Source organism: Anolis carolinensis, unplaced genomic scaffold (assembly GCF_035594765.1).
Source record: "Anolis carolinensis isolate JA03-04 unplaced genomic scaffold, rAnoCar3.1.pri scaffold_7, whole genome shotgun sequence".
Taxonomy (NCBI): domain Eukaryota; kingdom Metazoa; phylum Chordata; class Lepidosauria; order Squamata; family Dactyloidae; genus Anolis; species Anolis carolinensis.
This window is the reverse complement of record NW_026943818.1, coordinates 2,862,922-2,875,518: the sequence shown is the minus strand read 5'-3', so window position 1 is coordinate 2,875,518 and position 12,597 is coordinate 2,862,922. Positions and strand designations below refer to the sequence as shown.

The 12,597-nt window shown below is 42.2% G+C and overlaps 1 protein-coding gene across 3 annotated transcripts in view; it reads left to right on the top strand.

The window, feature by feature from the left end:
* The window catches only part of LOC103281621 (uncharacterized), a 37,699-nt gene that overhangs the window by 15,446 nt on the left and 9,656 nt on the right, over positions 1-12,597 (top strand). For all 3 annotated transcript variants that reach the window (XM_062959094.1, XM_062959093.1, XM_062959095.1), the window contains 9 exons: positions 538-662; positions 827-951; positions 4,203-4,547; positions 6,320-6,471; positions 8,275-8,353; positions 8,450-8,674; positions 8,812-8,952; positions 10,769-10,935; positions 12,344-12,456. In XM_062959094.1, coding sequence (XP_062815164.1) covers positions 538-662; positions 827-951; positions 4,203-4,547; positions 6,320-6,471; positions 8,275-8,353; positions 8,450-8,674; positions 8,812-8,952; positions 10,769-10,935; positions 12,344-12,456 — 1,472 coding nt within the window. The remainder of the gene's footprint in view (positions 1-537; positions 663-826; positions 952-4,202; positions 4,548-6,319; positions 6,472-8,274; positions 8,354-8,449; positions 8,675-8,811; positions 8,953-10,768; positions 10,936-12,343; positions 12,457-12,597) is intronic.

The following is a 12,597-nucleotide window of genomic DNA, read 5'->3' as shown; positions in this document are numbered from 1 at the left end:
GGATCTGGGCCAAAGTGCAAAATATGTTGAAGTCATCAGGAAGGGGTAGTTACCTAGCTGACGTAGTCATTAAAGTGCTAAGTGTAATACTGAGAAGGCATACCTATGGGTCTATGCTCAGTGGGCAAATAGGTCGAACCTACAGGGTCAATCATCAAAGGCCTTCTGGAAGAGCCAGGTTTTCAGGCTCCTCCGAAAGGAGAGGAGGGTGGGGGCCTGCCTGATCTCCCTGGGGAGTGAGTTCCAAAGCTGGGGGGCCACGACGGAGAAGGCCCTCTCCCTCGTCCCCACCAACCGCGACTGCGATTGAAGCTTCCAAACAGTCTTCAAAGGCAGCCCCACGTAGAGTGCGTTGCAGTAGTCTAAACGGGGATGTAACAAGAGCGTGGTCCACGCTCTTTCCCTTCCCCTTTTTGCTGTTCAGCTCCATTGGGAAACCAACCCCCTTGGGGTCTGCTGTTAGGAGACACACATACACACACATGTTGTTGCTGCTGTGGGCCTGTGATAGGGACCTCCCTCTGTTGTCCTTCCCAGGCCTGGCTGCAAGAGGAGCTGCAGGTTAGCGTCTGGACCGGTCTCCGCAGCAGCAGCGATAGTGGTGGCAGAAAGGACCTGTTGCGCTGGGCCGACGGAAGCCCCCTCAGTGCATCTTTGCAACGGTAAGAGCCACTCTGTTCTGTTTGTGGCTGCTTCTGCTCTCCATGTGAATGGCCAGACTGTGGTCATCATGCATTACGGCTGCATCCCTGTGTGTGTTGACTTGGACATATGTCTCATGAGCTTTCACCCCACACTGTTCTCCTCTCTCTCTCTTTGGCCACAGCTTCCTGGTTTCCTGGGGGGGCCCTGGTAGCACAATCTGCACTCTGGCCCTGCCCACTGGCTTCCTGAAGGCCGAGCCCTGCCACCGGCCTCACCGGTGGGTCTGCCAGGCTTTGCAACAGAGCGGTAAGAATTAGGTGCCCACTTCCCAGCTGTTGTTCTGCTCTCACTGGGAGGTTTTGCTTTGGGGAAAACCTTTCCTTGGCCTGTTGTGAATTTTTGGTCTTTTTAATGTTGACGCTTTTAAAAAAAAAAAACAACTCAGTTTATAAAATGCTGTAAAGTTGGTCTGTGACCGTAACAATGAAATGCATTAATTCCCTGGCCTGCCATTTGATTGGGGAATTTTATGCAAAGTCCATTCTTTGACTTTGCATCGGTTGCTCTTTGTATATTGCCCTTTATTGCTTTCAGAGCACTGTGGTTTTAGTACTGAATTGCTTTTTTGTTTACGTCACGCATCTTTATTTATTGAGTGGAACAGCACAGTGTACGCTCTTATCCCACATACATTTCCTAACAATGGCAAGAAAAGTGTGTGTGTGGGGGGGAGGTTTTTCCATGGTGAGGTATAGAGCCCATGCTATGTTTACCTCTTAGGTGTGGCGCTGGCCAGGTGCCGGTGGAGCTTCAAGGGCACCTTTACCTCACAGAGGAAGGCTGTGCTAGACCCTGCCAGAACTTAAGATCCACAGATGCCACTTGTGACCTCATGGGGAGCAGGTCCTGGGGTGGTCATTCAGCAGGACACACAGTGCACCATTTAGACAGAAAACAGCGTCTCATAAGCAAGGAGAATACTGTATATACTCAAGTATAAGCCTAGTTTTTCCGCCCTTTTTTTAAGACTGAAAAAGCCCCCCTCGGCTTATACTCGGGTGGGGGTCCTGGTTGGCTTATATTTGGGTCAGCTTATACTTGAGAATATATGGTACATTTATTATTCTTCTCTATTATTATTGGTAGTATTACATTTATTATTTTTCTCTATTATTGTTGCTACTATTACATTTATTTTACTCTATTATTATTATTATTAATACATTTATTATTTCACTCTGATCTTATTATTATGATTACATTTATTATTCTACTCTTTTTATTATTACATGTATTATTTTCCTGTATTTATTATTATTATTATTACATATATTATTTTACTCTATTATTATAAAAAGGATACATAAGCACATTTACATTGAAGAAGATGAGAATGATGATTCAATCAGAGTTGGAAAGCCTTATCTTAAATTTGAGCTTTATGTAAATATTCAAAACCATTTAACCTACAGATGCCTCAATTAATGTAATTTTCTTGGTACAGTAGAGTCTCACTTATCCAACACTCGCTTATCCAACGTTCTGGATTATGCAACACATTTTTGTAGTCAGTGTTTTCAATACATCGTGATATTTTCGTGCTAAATTTGTAAATACAGTAATTGCGACATAGCATTACTGCGTATTGAACTACTTTTTCTGTCAAATTTGTTGTATAACATTATGTTTTGGTGCTTAATTTGTAAAATCATAACCTAATTTGATGTTGAATAGGCTTTTCCTTAATCCCTCCTTATTATCCAAGATATTCGCTTATCCAAGCTTCTGCCGGCCTGTTTAGCTTGGATAAGTGAGACTCTACTGTATTACATGTATTATTTTACTCTATTATTATTAAAAGGATACATAAGCACATTTACATTGAAGAAGATGAGAATAATGATTTGATCAGAGTTGGACAGCCTTATCTTAAATTTGAGCTTTATGTAAATATTCAAAAACATTTAACCTATGGATGCCTCAATTAATGTAATTTTCTTGGTATCTATTTTTATTTCTGAAATTTACCACCCTCGGCTTATAGTGGAGTCAATGTTTTCCCAGTTTTTTTTTTTGTGGTAAAATTAGTTGCCTCGGCTTATATTTGGGTTGGCTTATACTTGAGTATATATGGCAGGGGTCCTCAAACTTTTTAAACCGAGGGCCAGTCCACAATCCTTCAGACTGTTGAGGGGCCGGATTATCATTTGGAAAAAAAATACAAACAAATTCCGATGCACACTGCACATGTCTTACTTGTAGTGCAAAAACAACAACAATAACAAGAACAATGAAAGAACAATACAATTTTTAAAAATAAAAACAATTTTAACAAACATACATTTATCAGGATTTCAATGGGAAGTGTGGCCCTGCTTCTGGCCAATGAGATAGTCAAGTTAATTGTTGTTGTTGTTGTTGTGTGCCTTCAAGTCATGTCAGACTTTGGGTGAGCCTAAGTCTAAAATTTATTTATTTATTATTTATTTACTGCATTTATTTACTACATTTGTATCACACCCTTCTCACCCCAAAGGGGACTCAGAGTGGCTTACAAATTATATGTACATACAATATATTATATTATTAGCATAGCACAATATTAGCATTATATATTACTTTATTGAACTATACCACTATACTGTAATATTATGAGTAATATTATATGTAATACTAGCTGTGCCCGGCCACGCGTTGCTGTGGCATTTTCTGGTGGTGTTGGTGAGAAATTGTTGAGGTAGTGGTGGTATTGAATGTCTGTTGTATGGTAGTCTTTATGTTTAGTAGGCACACTGAAGTGGATTATATGGTAGTGTGGAGTCAAGATAATCCAGTTCAAAGCATATAATATAAGATTCTAAATGGGTTATATAGCTGTGTGGAAGGGCCTTGAGTCTACACTGCCATATAATCCAGTTAAAATCTGATAATCTGTGGAAGAGGCCTAAGTGAGTCTCCTCGGGTTAGAAGGACGGGGTATAAATAATTGAAATAAAATAAATAAATAAATAAATAAATAAGTGAGGCCTATCTGTGCCTGTCCCCTGGGCTGAGTAGGTTGCTAGGAGACCAAGTGGGCGGAACTTAGCCTTCTAACTGGCAGCAATTGGATAAAAACTATTATTCCTCTCCCTGTAATTAGGACTTTATTTTTCTTTTCTTTTTGTTGTATCAACCTTGAGCCGTGAATGATGGGTTGTGTTGTCAAATTTCGAGGTTGGGGGGCCTGTAGTTTTGTTGTTTTGTCCGCTGCCCTGATGCCATCACTCTTTTATATATATAGATAGAATATATAATTAATATTATTATGTGGTATTATTATTAGTGTTATATTGTATTACATTATAATATTATTATCAATATTATATGTATATACAATATATTATATTATAAAACTGAGGGCGGGGGCCAGGTAAATGACCTCGGAGGGCCGCATCCGGCCCCCGGGCCTTAGTTTGGGGACCCCTGATATATGGTATGTCTGCATGGCCTGGAACTAGAGGGGAGGGCCATGGGACCTGATGCTTCTTTTCTCCATCCCCTCCCAACCCCCCCAGACCTATATGTTACCTTCCCAGGGAAATCCTTCCATGGGGCTCCTTCTGCAGACCTCAGCTTCTCCTCGCTCCAGGTGGCCCAGCGCCAGTGCAGCACTTTGGGCCCCGGCTGCAATGTCGTGGTCAGCACCTCGGCCGGCCACCGTCTCAGCTTTGGGAGGCGCTTGGTCACCCTTGAGGGCCCCACCACTGACCCTGCGGCCGTTATCCACGTCAAGACGCGGTGCTCCCCCGGCTACTCTGGCCAGGACTGCCAATCCATGTGCCCCCAGTGTGACCCCCGGCTGAGCTGCAACCCCCTGACTGGCCGCTGTGATGGATTCTTGCGCTACAGGCAGGCACCGGGTATGTTAGGCAGAGGGTTGTGTGCGCTTGCAACCTGACGGGCTTCCCCTTCACTTCCCGGGGTCACAAAGGGGATAGAACAGTGATGGCCAACCTATGACACGCGTTTCAGCACTAACACACCTAGCCGTTTTTGCTGACACACTGCTGCATGCAGATTGATTGGATGACTAATGATTTTGTGGCCAAATTTGATGTGATTTGGTCCAGTGGTTTTGTTGTTTAGTCCATGGGAATTATGCACATTACATTTATATATTATTTATTTATTTCCAGCATTTATACCCCGCCCTTCTCACCCGGGGGGACTCAGGGCGGCTTACAACAGTTGGCAACATTTAATGCCAAGAACATAATAATAAAACAAAAACAGTACATATAATCAATTAAAACTATAAAAATACATCATTAAAATACATCATAACAATTAAAACATATGTAAATTATATATAATTACTATTATTATTATTATTATTATTATTAATATTATTATTAAACTTTATTTGTACCCCGCTAGCATCTCCCGAAGGACTCGATGCGGCTTACAAAGGCCAAGGCCTCAACACACAATATAACAATACAAAACAAAAGGCAAATTAAAACAATTAAAACAGTATAAACAACAAGCAATAAACAATACGCTAAAACACAATAAAACTGGGCCGGGCCAGAGTAATGGGTACAAGATTAAAAGTGCTGATGTGACAGATGATATATAAGGCTTCTAGGGCAAGTGCAGAGTGCGATATACGATCTTAGTTCTAATAAAGTGCTTATGGGACTTGGTGTTGGAGATTTCCTATTAATCTGGGAAGGCACATTGGAACAGCCAGGTCTTCAAGTTCTTTCTGAAGACTGCCAATGTAGGGGCCTGTCTGAGATCCTTGGGGAGGGTGTTCCAGATTCGGGGGGCCACCACAGAGAAGGCCCTGTCTCGTGTCCCCACCAACCGCACTTATTATATTATTATTCATTATTCATGACTACATTGAAACTAGAATAGAGAGAAATCAGCGTGGAAACTGCAAGAGGTACCATAGATTATTGTACATGGAAATAATGGTAGTAAATAGTTTTTGATTTATTATATACAGTTATATATTACAAATAAGGAGCCCCCGTGGCCTAGTGGATTAAAGCCTTGTGACTTGAAGGTTGGGTTGCTGACCTGAAGGCTGCCAGGTTCAAATCCCACCCAGGGAGAGCGCGGATGAGCTCCCTCTATCAGCTCCAGCTCCATGCAGGGACATGAGAGAAGCTTCCCACAAGGATGGTAAAACATCAAAACATCCGGGCGTCCCCTGGGCAACGTCCTTGCAGACAGTCAATTCTCTCACCCCAGAAGCAACTCCGGTTGCTCCTGACACAAAAAAAAAAAATATTACAAATATATATTTTTGTTATTTAAACTATACATATTGAGAAATTATGTTTTTGTTCTCGTGACACACCACCCAAGTCATGCTAGGTTTTTTGGTGAATTTTGACACACCAAGGGCAAAGGCTTGCCCATCATTGGGATAGAACAAGGCCTGAAACCTCTCTGCCCAGACCAACCTGCAGCCCTTGAGCTCCAAGGGACAGTGGCCATCTATGGCTTCCACTGATGCTTTGTCTGGCAAGAGCAATGGTGGTACCCCTGACCCTGAGCAGATGGGAACATCTGAGAGTGGAATAGAGGCCTAGCAGCTCTAAGGGTTGGTGGAAGCACTCCGCAGGATGCCTTGCTGCCTCCTTGACCCTGCTGGTAATGACCAACCCACTTTTCACAGCCGTGGTCTACTCCCTGAAGTGCCTGCCCCTGGAGTCCTGGGTGTTTGAGCATGGAGCCTGCTTATCTTCGGAGCGCTACAGCAGTCAGGAGGAAGCAGCATCCGTTTGCCAGAGGTATCTGGGTGCCACTGTGCTGAAGGTCAAGCAGAAGGTATGGGCAGTGGGTGTGGTCAAGAATGCCTTCCATACTCTTGAACCCACACCTTTTTATAATAATAATAATAATAATAATAATAATAATAATAATAATAATAATAATGGCCAAGATCGAAAAATCAGCTGATGACCCCAAATGCAGACTGTGCAAGGAAACCGACGAAACCATTGATCATATCCTCAGCTGCTGTAAGAAAATTGCACAGACAGACTACAAACAGAGGCACAACTATGTGGCCCAAATGATTCACTGGAACTTATGCCTCAAGTACCACCTCCCAGCAGCAAAGAACTGGTGGGATCACAAACCTGCAAAAGTATTGGAAAATGAGCATGCAAATAAAATACAATAAAATAATAATAATAATTGTATTTTTATACCCTGCCCCATCTCCCCAAAGAGACTCGGGGCGGCTTACATGGGGCCAAGCCCAGGATAAACAGACAATGTAAAAACACAACAATAAAACAAATCAAGCAACAATAAAATAGATCATAAACCTAGTAAGATCACATAAAATAGACATAGGTAAAGGTAAAGGTTTTCCCCTGACGTTAAGTCCAGTCATGTCTGACCGGGGGTTGGTGCTCATCTCCATTTCTAAGTCGAAGAGCCGGCATTGTCCGTAGACACCTCCAAGGTCATGTGGCCAGTGGCATGACTGCATGGAGCGCTGTTACCTTCCCGCTGGAGCAGTACCTATTGATCTACTTGGCTTTTCACCCAGGCCTTTGGTTAAGATCGCCTTTTTCCATCATAATTATTATGCTCCCGACCTTTTGTACTGGTCACTCTTCTCCTGATTCCTGATTGCTTGATATTATTCAGGACTCCTCCCTATCTAATGTGACCTTAAATGATTCTATTGCACTTTATCTATTTATGAATTTGTTACTCATAATGTGCACTTTGCTCATCCACTATTGCAACCTCATTGGTTTTAATTTGATGTTTTAATTCTGTGTTGTGTTTTTTTCTCCTATAGTGTGTATTTTATTATTGGTTTCTGTTGTTGTCCTTTGATGTGTCATATTTTTTCATTGCTTGTATTTTGATTTTGCTGTAAGCCGCCCCGAGTCCCCTTCGGGGGAGATGGAGGCAGGATATAAATAAAATTATTATTATTATTATTATTATTATTATTATTATTATTATTATTACTCACATTTGCATGTTTTCGAACTGCTAGGTTGGCAGGAGCTGGAGCTAACAGCAGGCGCTCGTTCCGCTCCCGGGATTTGAACATACTTTAGTAAAATCCTGGTTTGGCTCCTTTTTCAGGATTACACTTAGCACTTTAAGTATTACACCTGCTGTGTAATTATCCCTCCCTGATGACTTGACATTTTTTCTGCACCTTGGCCCAGATCTTTGATCCAAATCATGATTTTAACATTATTTTGTATATTGATCTTTTATGACTGTTTTTTTATTCATGTTGATGTTTTATTGTTGGGTGATTTGTTTATTGTTTTTATTTGATTTTGTGCTGTTGTGTCCAGGCATGGCCCCATGTAAGCCGCTCTGAGTCCCTCCGGGGAGATGGGGCGGGGTATAAGAATAAAGTTATTATTATATTATTATTATTATAAAAGGAACTGGGCCAAAGAAAGTGTCAGTGGTGTCAGATACAATCGGGGGGAGAACAATACCTGAACTATTGTCCAAATTAAAGTCCTGGGGAAGGCGTAAACAAGGGAACCTATGGCCGGCTAAAGGAATAAAGTGCAATAAAATAAGATAGGCAACAGGTCAGTACTATGGAAGTCAAGGTTGCACCCATCTTCTCTCTTGCAGGCCTCCAATGGCTCTTCTGGAGTCCAAGCAGGGGACTTGGAGGCCAGCCGTTTCCTTTGGGCTTGCCGGCGAGATGAAGGTGGGTGCTCACCCTGCGCCCCCATCCCCACTCAAGGGCGGTGTTTGGGGCTGCCAAGGGCCTCCTTTCCGTTCTCCTTTCCTCTCTCCTGCCCAGATATCGAGCTGCCAACTTTTCAGGAGAAGCTGCTGGTCTCCCTCCGGGGCTCGGCTTCCCAGCAATGGCGACGTCACGGCTCCCTCCAAGAAGCCAGGGATGCCTGCCACCTGCAGAAGGAGCACTGTGGGGGCTTCCTGAGCTTGAGGGGTAGCCATTACACAGTGGCTGGGACCGTACTGGTGGAGAGCCGCGGCTCAGGGGCCCTGCTACATATCAAGACAGGTCAGTGGGCACTCTGGCTCAAGACAGAATGGCAGCAGGAAGTGTGCGGGCATGTGAGTGTCCTGCCATACTCATGCCTCCTGCAGTTGGGGGCTATCTCGGCCTTACTCTCTGAGGCTCCTATCCTGTTCCCACAGGCTGCTCCCTGGGCTTCTGTGGCGGGCGGTGCCAGAGGCGCTGCTCCCCCTGCTTGAGCACCCGCGTCTACAACCCCTTGACTGGCCGGTGCGATGGCTCCCTGCGCTGTGCCCGCCACTCCAGCCCTTCATGCCTCCACGGTAAGGTCAATTTGTTCCTTTGCTGACCTACTGCCCACTGTTCTGCTCATATGTTCTTGTGCTTTTGAGGCAGATTGGGGCAGGGGGTCTTTCTTTGTGTCTGAATGCAACCGTTCTTCCCTGCAAAAGCCACTATTGCCACTATGTTTGTCAGAGTAATTTGTAGCGCAGCAGTAGTTGGATGGAATCAGTGGAACGCAGAACAAAGTGACACCAAGAGTCGTTGGTAAAACTATATACAAGTTTTACTGTAAGCAGTAATAAACAAGACAAACAGGCTTGCAGACAATGGACACAGGACTTAACACCTAGGCAGACAGCACTCAACTCAGAACAGAGCTGATACAATCAGCAATGCACAAACACTTGTGTCTGGACACTCCCCAGTTCCAGCCACACATCAAGGACATTACAGCTTCTTAGTACAGTAGAGTCTCACTTATCCAAACCTCGCTTATCCAACATTCTGGATTATCCAACGCATTTTTGTAGTCAATGTTTTCAATATATCGTGATATTTTGGTGCTAAATTCGTAAATACAGTAATTGCAACATAACATTACTGCATATTGAACTGCTTTTTCTGTCAAATTTGTTGTATAACATGATGTTTTGGTGCTTAATTTGTAAAATCATGACCTAATTTGATGTTTAATAGGCTTTTCCTTCATCCCTCCTTATTATCCAAGATAATCGCTTATCCAAGCTTCTGCTGGCCCGTTTAGCTTGGATAAGTGAGACTCTACTGTACATTGAAAGTGGTGGAACAATATATCAATAGAAAAGTGAGAAAGTATCAAGAGGAAAAAATAAGCATAGAAATAGAGGTAAAAAAAAAGACCAAAAAAAAAGGGGGGGGGGAGAGAAGAAGAAAAGAGAGGAAAAAAATCAGGGTATACAGTAGAGTCTCAGTTATCCAACATAAACGGGCCGGCACAATGTTGGATAAGCGAATATGTTGGATAATAAGGAGGCATTAAGGAAAAGCCTATTAAACATCAAATTAGGTTACGATTTTACAAATGAAGCACCAAAACATCATGTTAGACAACAAATTTGGCAGAAAAAGTAGTTCAATACGCAGTAATGCTATGTAGTAATTACTGTATTTTTGAATTTAGCACCAAAATATCACGATATATTGAAAACATTGACTACAAAAATGCATTGGATAATCCAGAACGTTGGATAAGCGAGTGTTGGATAAGTGTACTGTATGTGTACTCTACTGTATGTGTTTTTAACTTGTTTTATTTTGTTTGATTTGTTTTATTGTCTGTTTTATATTATTGATGCCTGGGCTTCGCCCCATGTAAGCCGCCCCGAGTCCCTTCAGGGAGATGGGGCGGGATATAAGAATAAAATTATTATTATTATTATTATTATTATTATTATTATTATTATTATTATTATTATTATTATTGTAGTCAATGTTTTCAATTTTTCGTGATATTTTGGTGCTAAATTCATAAATACAGTAATTACAACATAACATTACTGCGTATTGAACTGCTTTTTCTGTCAAATTTGTTGTATAACATGACGTTTTGGTTCTTCATTTGTAAAATCATAACCTAATTTGATGTTTAATAGGCTTTTTCTTCATCCCTCCTTATTATCCAAGATATTTGCTTATCCAAGCTTCTGCTGGCCTGTTTAGCTTGGATAAGTGAGACTCTACTGTAATTAACTCTTTCCAGACTATAGTACACTCTGGATGATGCAATCAGTATGCAATACAGACAAGATACAAATTTCATTTAAACACTACCAATACACAAATCCCACATTAACAATGTTTGTACCTGTTGTGCAGGTTTGGTGAACTCCAGATGTCCTCAGGGGCCTGGATGGTGGTTCTGGGATGGACATTGCTATTACATCGAGGAGCATGGCAGCAAGAATTGGCAAGGGGCACGAGATGCTTGCCAGGCTCATGGAGAAAGCATAATGCTCTTGACTCTCAGCAGTACAAAAGAAAAGGTACTTCTTTGGCCCCTTCTACACAGCTGTATAAAATCCAGATTATTTGCTTTGAACTAGATTATATGGCAATTGCTCATCCCCATAACAATCCTGTATCCGTGACCATTTTCGTACCAGTTTGTACTTTTTACCTTTCTCCACTTGATATAGACACAGGGTCTACTCCCATCCCAATTTGCACTTCCAAGAATTTGCAGCACTTTATCAGTCACCTCATGTTTACAATATTTATATGGTGCACTTTACCCAGTCTATTTTTACAACTTCTCTGTTTTAATCCATGTTTTTATTAAGTTTTTGACATTTATTTTTATTGGGTGATGTTTAAATTTTTATACAGTAGAGTCTCACTAATCCAAGCCTCGCTTATCCAAGCCTCTGGATAATCCAAGCCATTTTTGTAGTCAATGTTTTCAATATATCGTGATATTTTGGTGCTAAATTCGTAAATACGGTAATTACAACATAACATTACTACGTATTGAATTACTTTTTCTGTCAAATTTGTTGTATAACGTGATGTTTTGGTACTTAATTTGTAAAATCATAACCTAATTTGATGTTTAATAGGCTAATCCAAGATATTCGCTTATCCAAGCTTCTGCCGGCCCGTTTAGCTTGGATTAGTGAGACTCTACTGTATTTATATATGTCTATCATTGTGTTTTATATTGTTATTGTTTTTATTCGGGCACAGATCCCAGTAGGGTGGCCTTTTGCAGCTGGCAGATTGTAATTTTGTCAATGTCTATTGTTTCCAAATGCTGGCTGAGATCTTTTGGCACGGCACCCAATGTGCCCATCACCACTGGGACCACCTGCACTGGTTTCTGCCAGAGTCTTTGAAGTTCAATCTTGAGGTCCTGATAGCGGCTGAGTTTTTCCTGTTGTTTTTCGTCAATGCGACTGTCACCTGGGATGGCAACATCAATGATCCAAACCTTTTTCTTTTCCACAACTGTGATGTCTGGTGTGTTGTGTTCCAGAACTTTGTCAGTCTGGATTCGGAAGTCACACAGTATCTTTGTGTGCTCATTTTCCAAGACTTTTGCAGGTTTGTGATCCCACCAGTTCTTTGCTGCTGGGAGGTGGTACTTGAGGCATAAGTTCCAATGAATCATTTGGGCCACATAGTTGTACCTCTGTTTGTAGTCTGTCTGTGCAATTTTCTTACAGCAGCTGAGGATATGATCAATGGTTTCGTCGGTTTCCTTATTATTATTATTATTATTATTATTATTATTATTATTATCATTATCTCCCTTGATATTCCTTGCTTTTCTGGAATATGTTTCAGTCTTGGCCAGGACTGAAAGGGATTGCTGGTGGGGAGAGAGAGGCTCTATAAGCCAATGGGATCCCTTGTGAGAAAGAGACTTGAAGTGAACCATTTTCTCCCTCCCAGGCCTGGGTTGCTGCCATGGTGCGGAAGGACAGCTGGGTGGGCCTGAATGATTTGGATGGAGATGGCACGTGGACCTGGGCTGCGGGGCAGAACCTGCGCCCCCCTTTTCCTTGGTGAGTGCTTGGGACGGTGACCAGACCAAATCCCTCTGCTCTCTGTTTCTGCAGAAGGGACACCCTGACAATGCCTGGGAGTGGCATTCTTACTCTGTGGGTGTCTGCCCAGGGCCTTTTCAAACTCATTTGCCCTTCTGC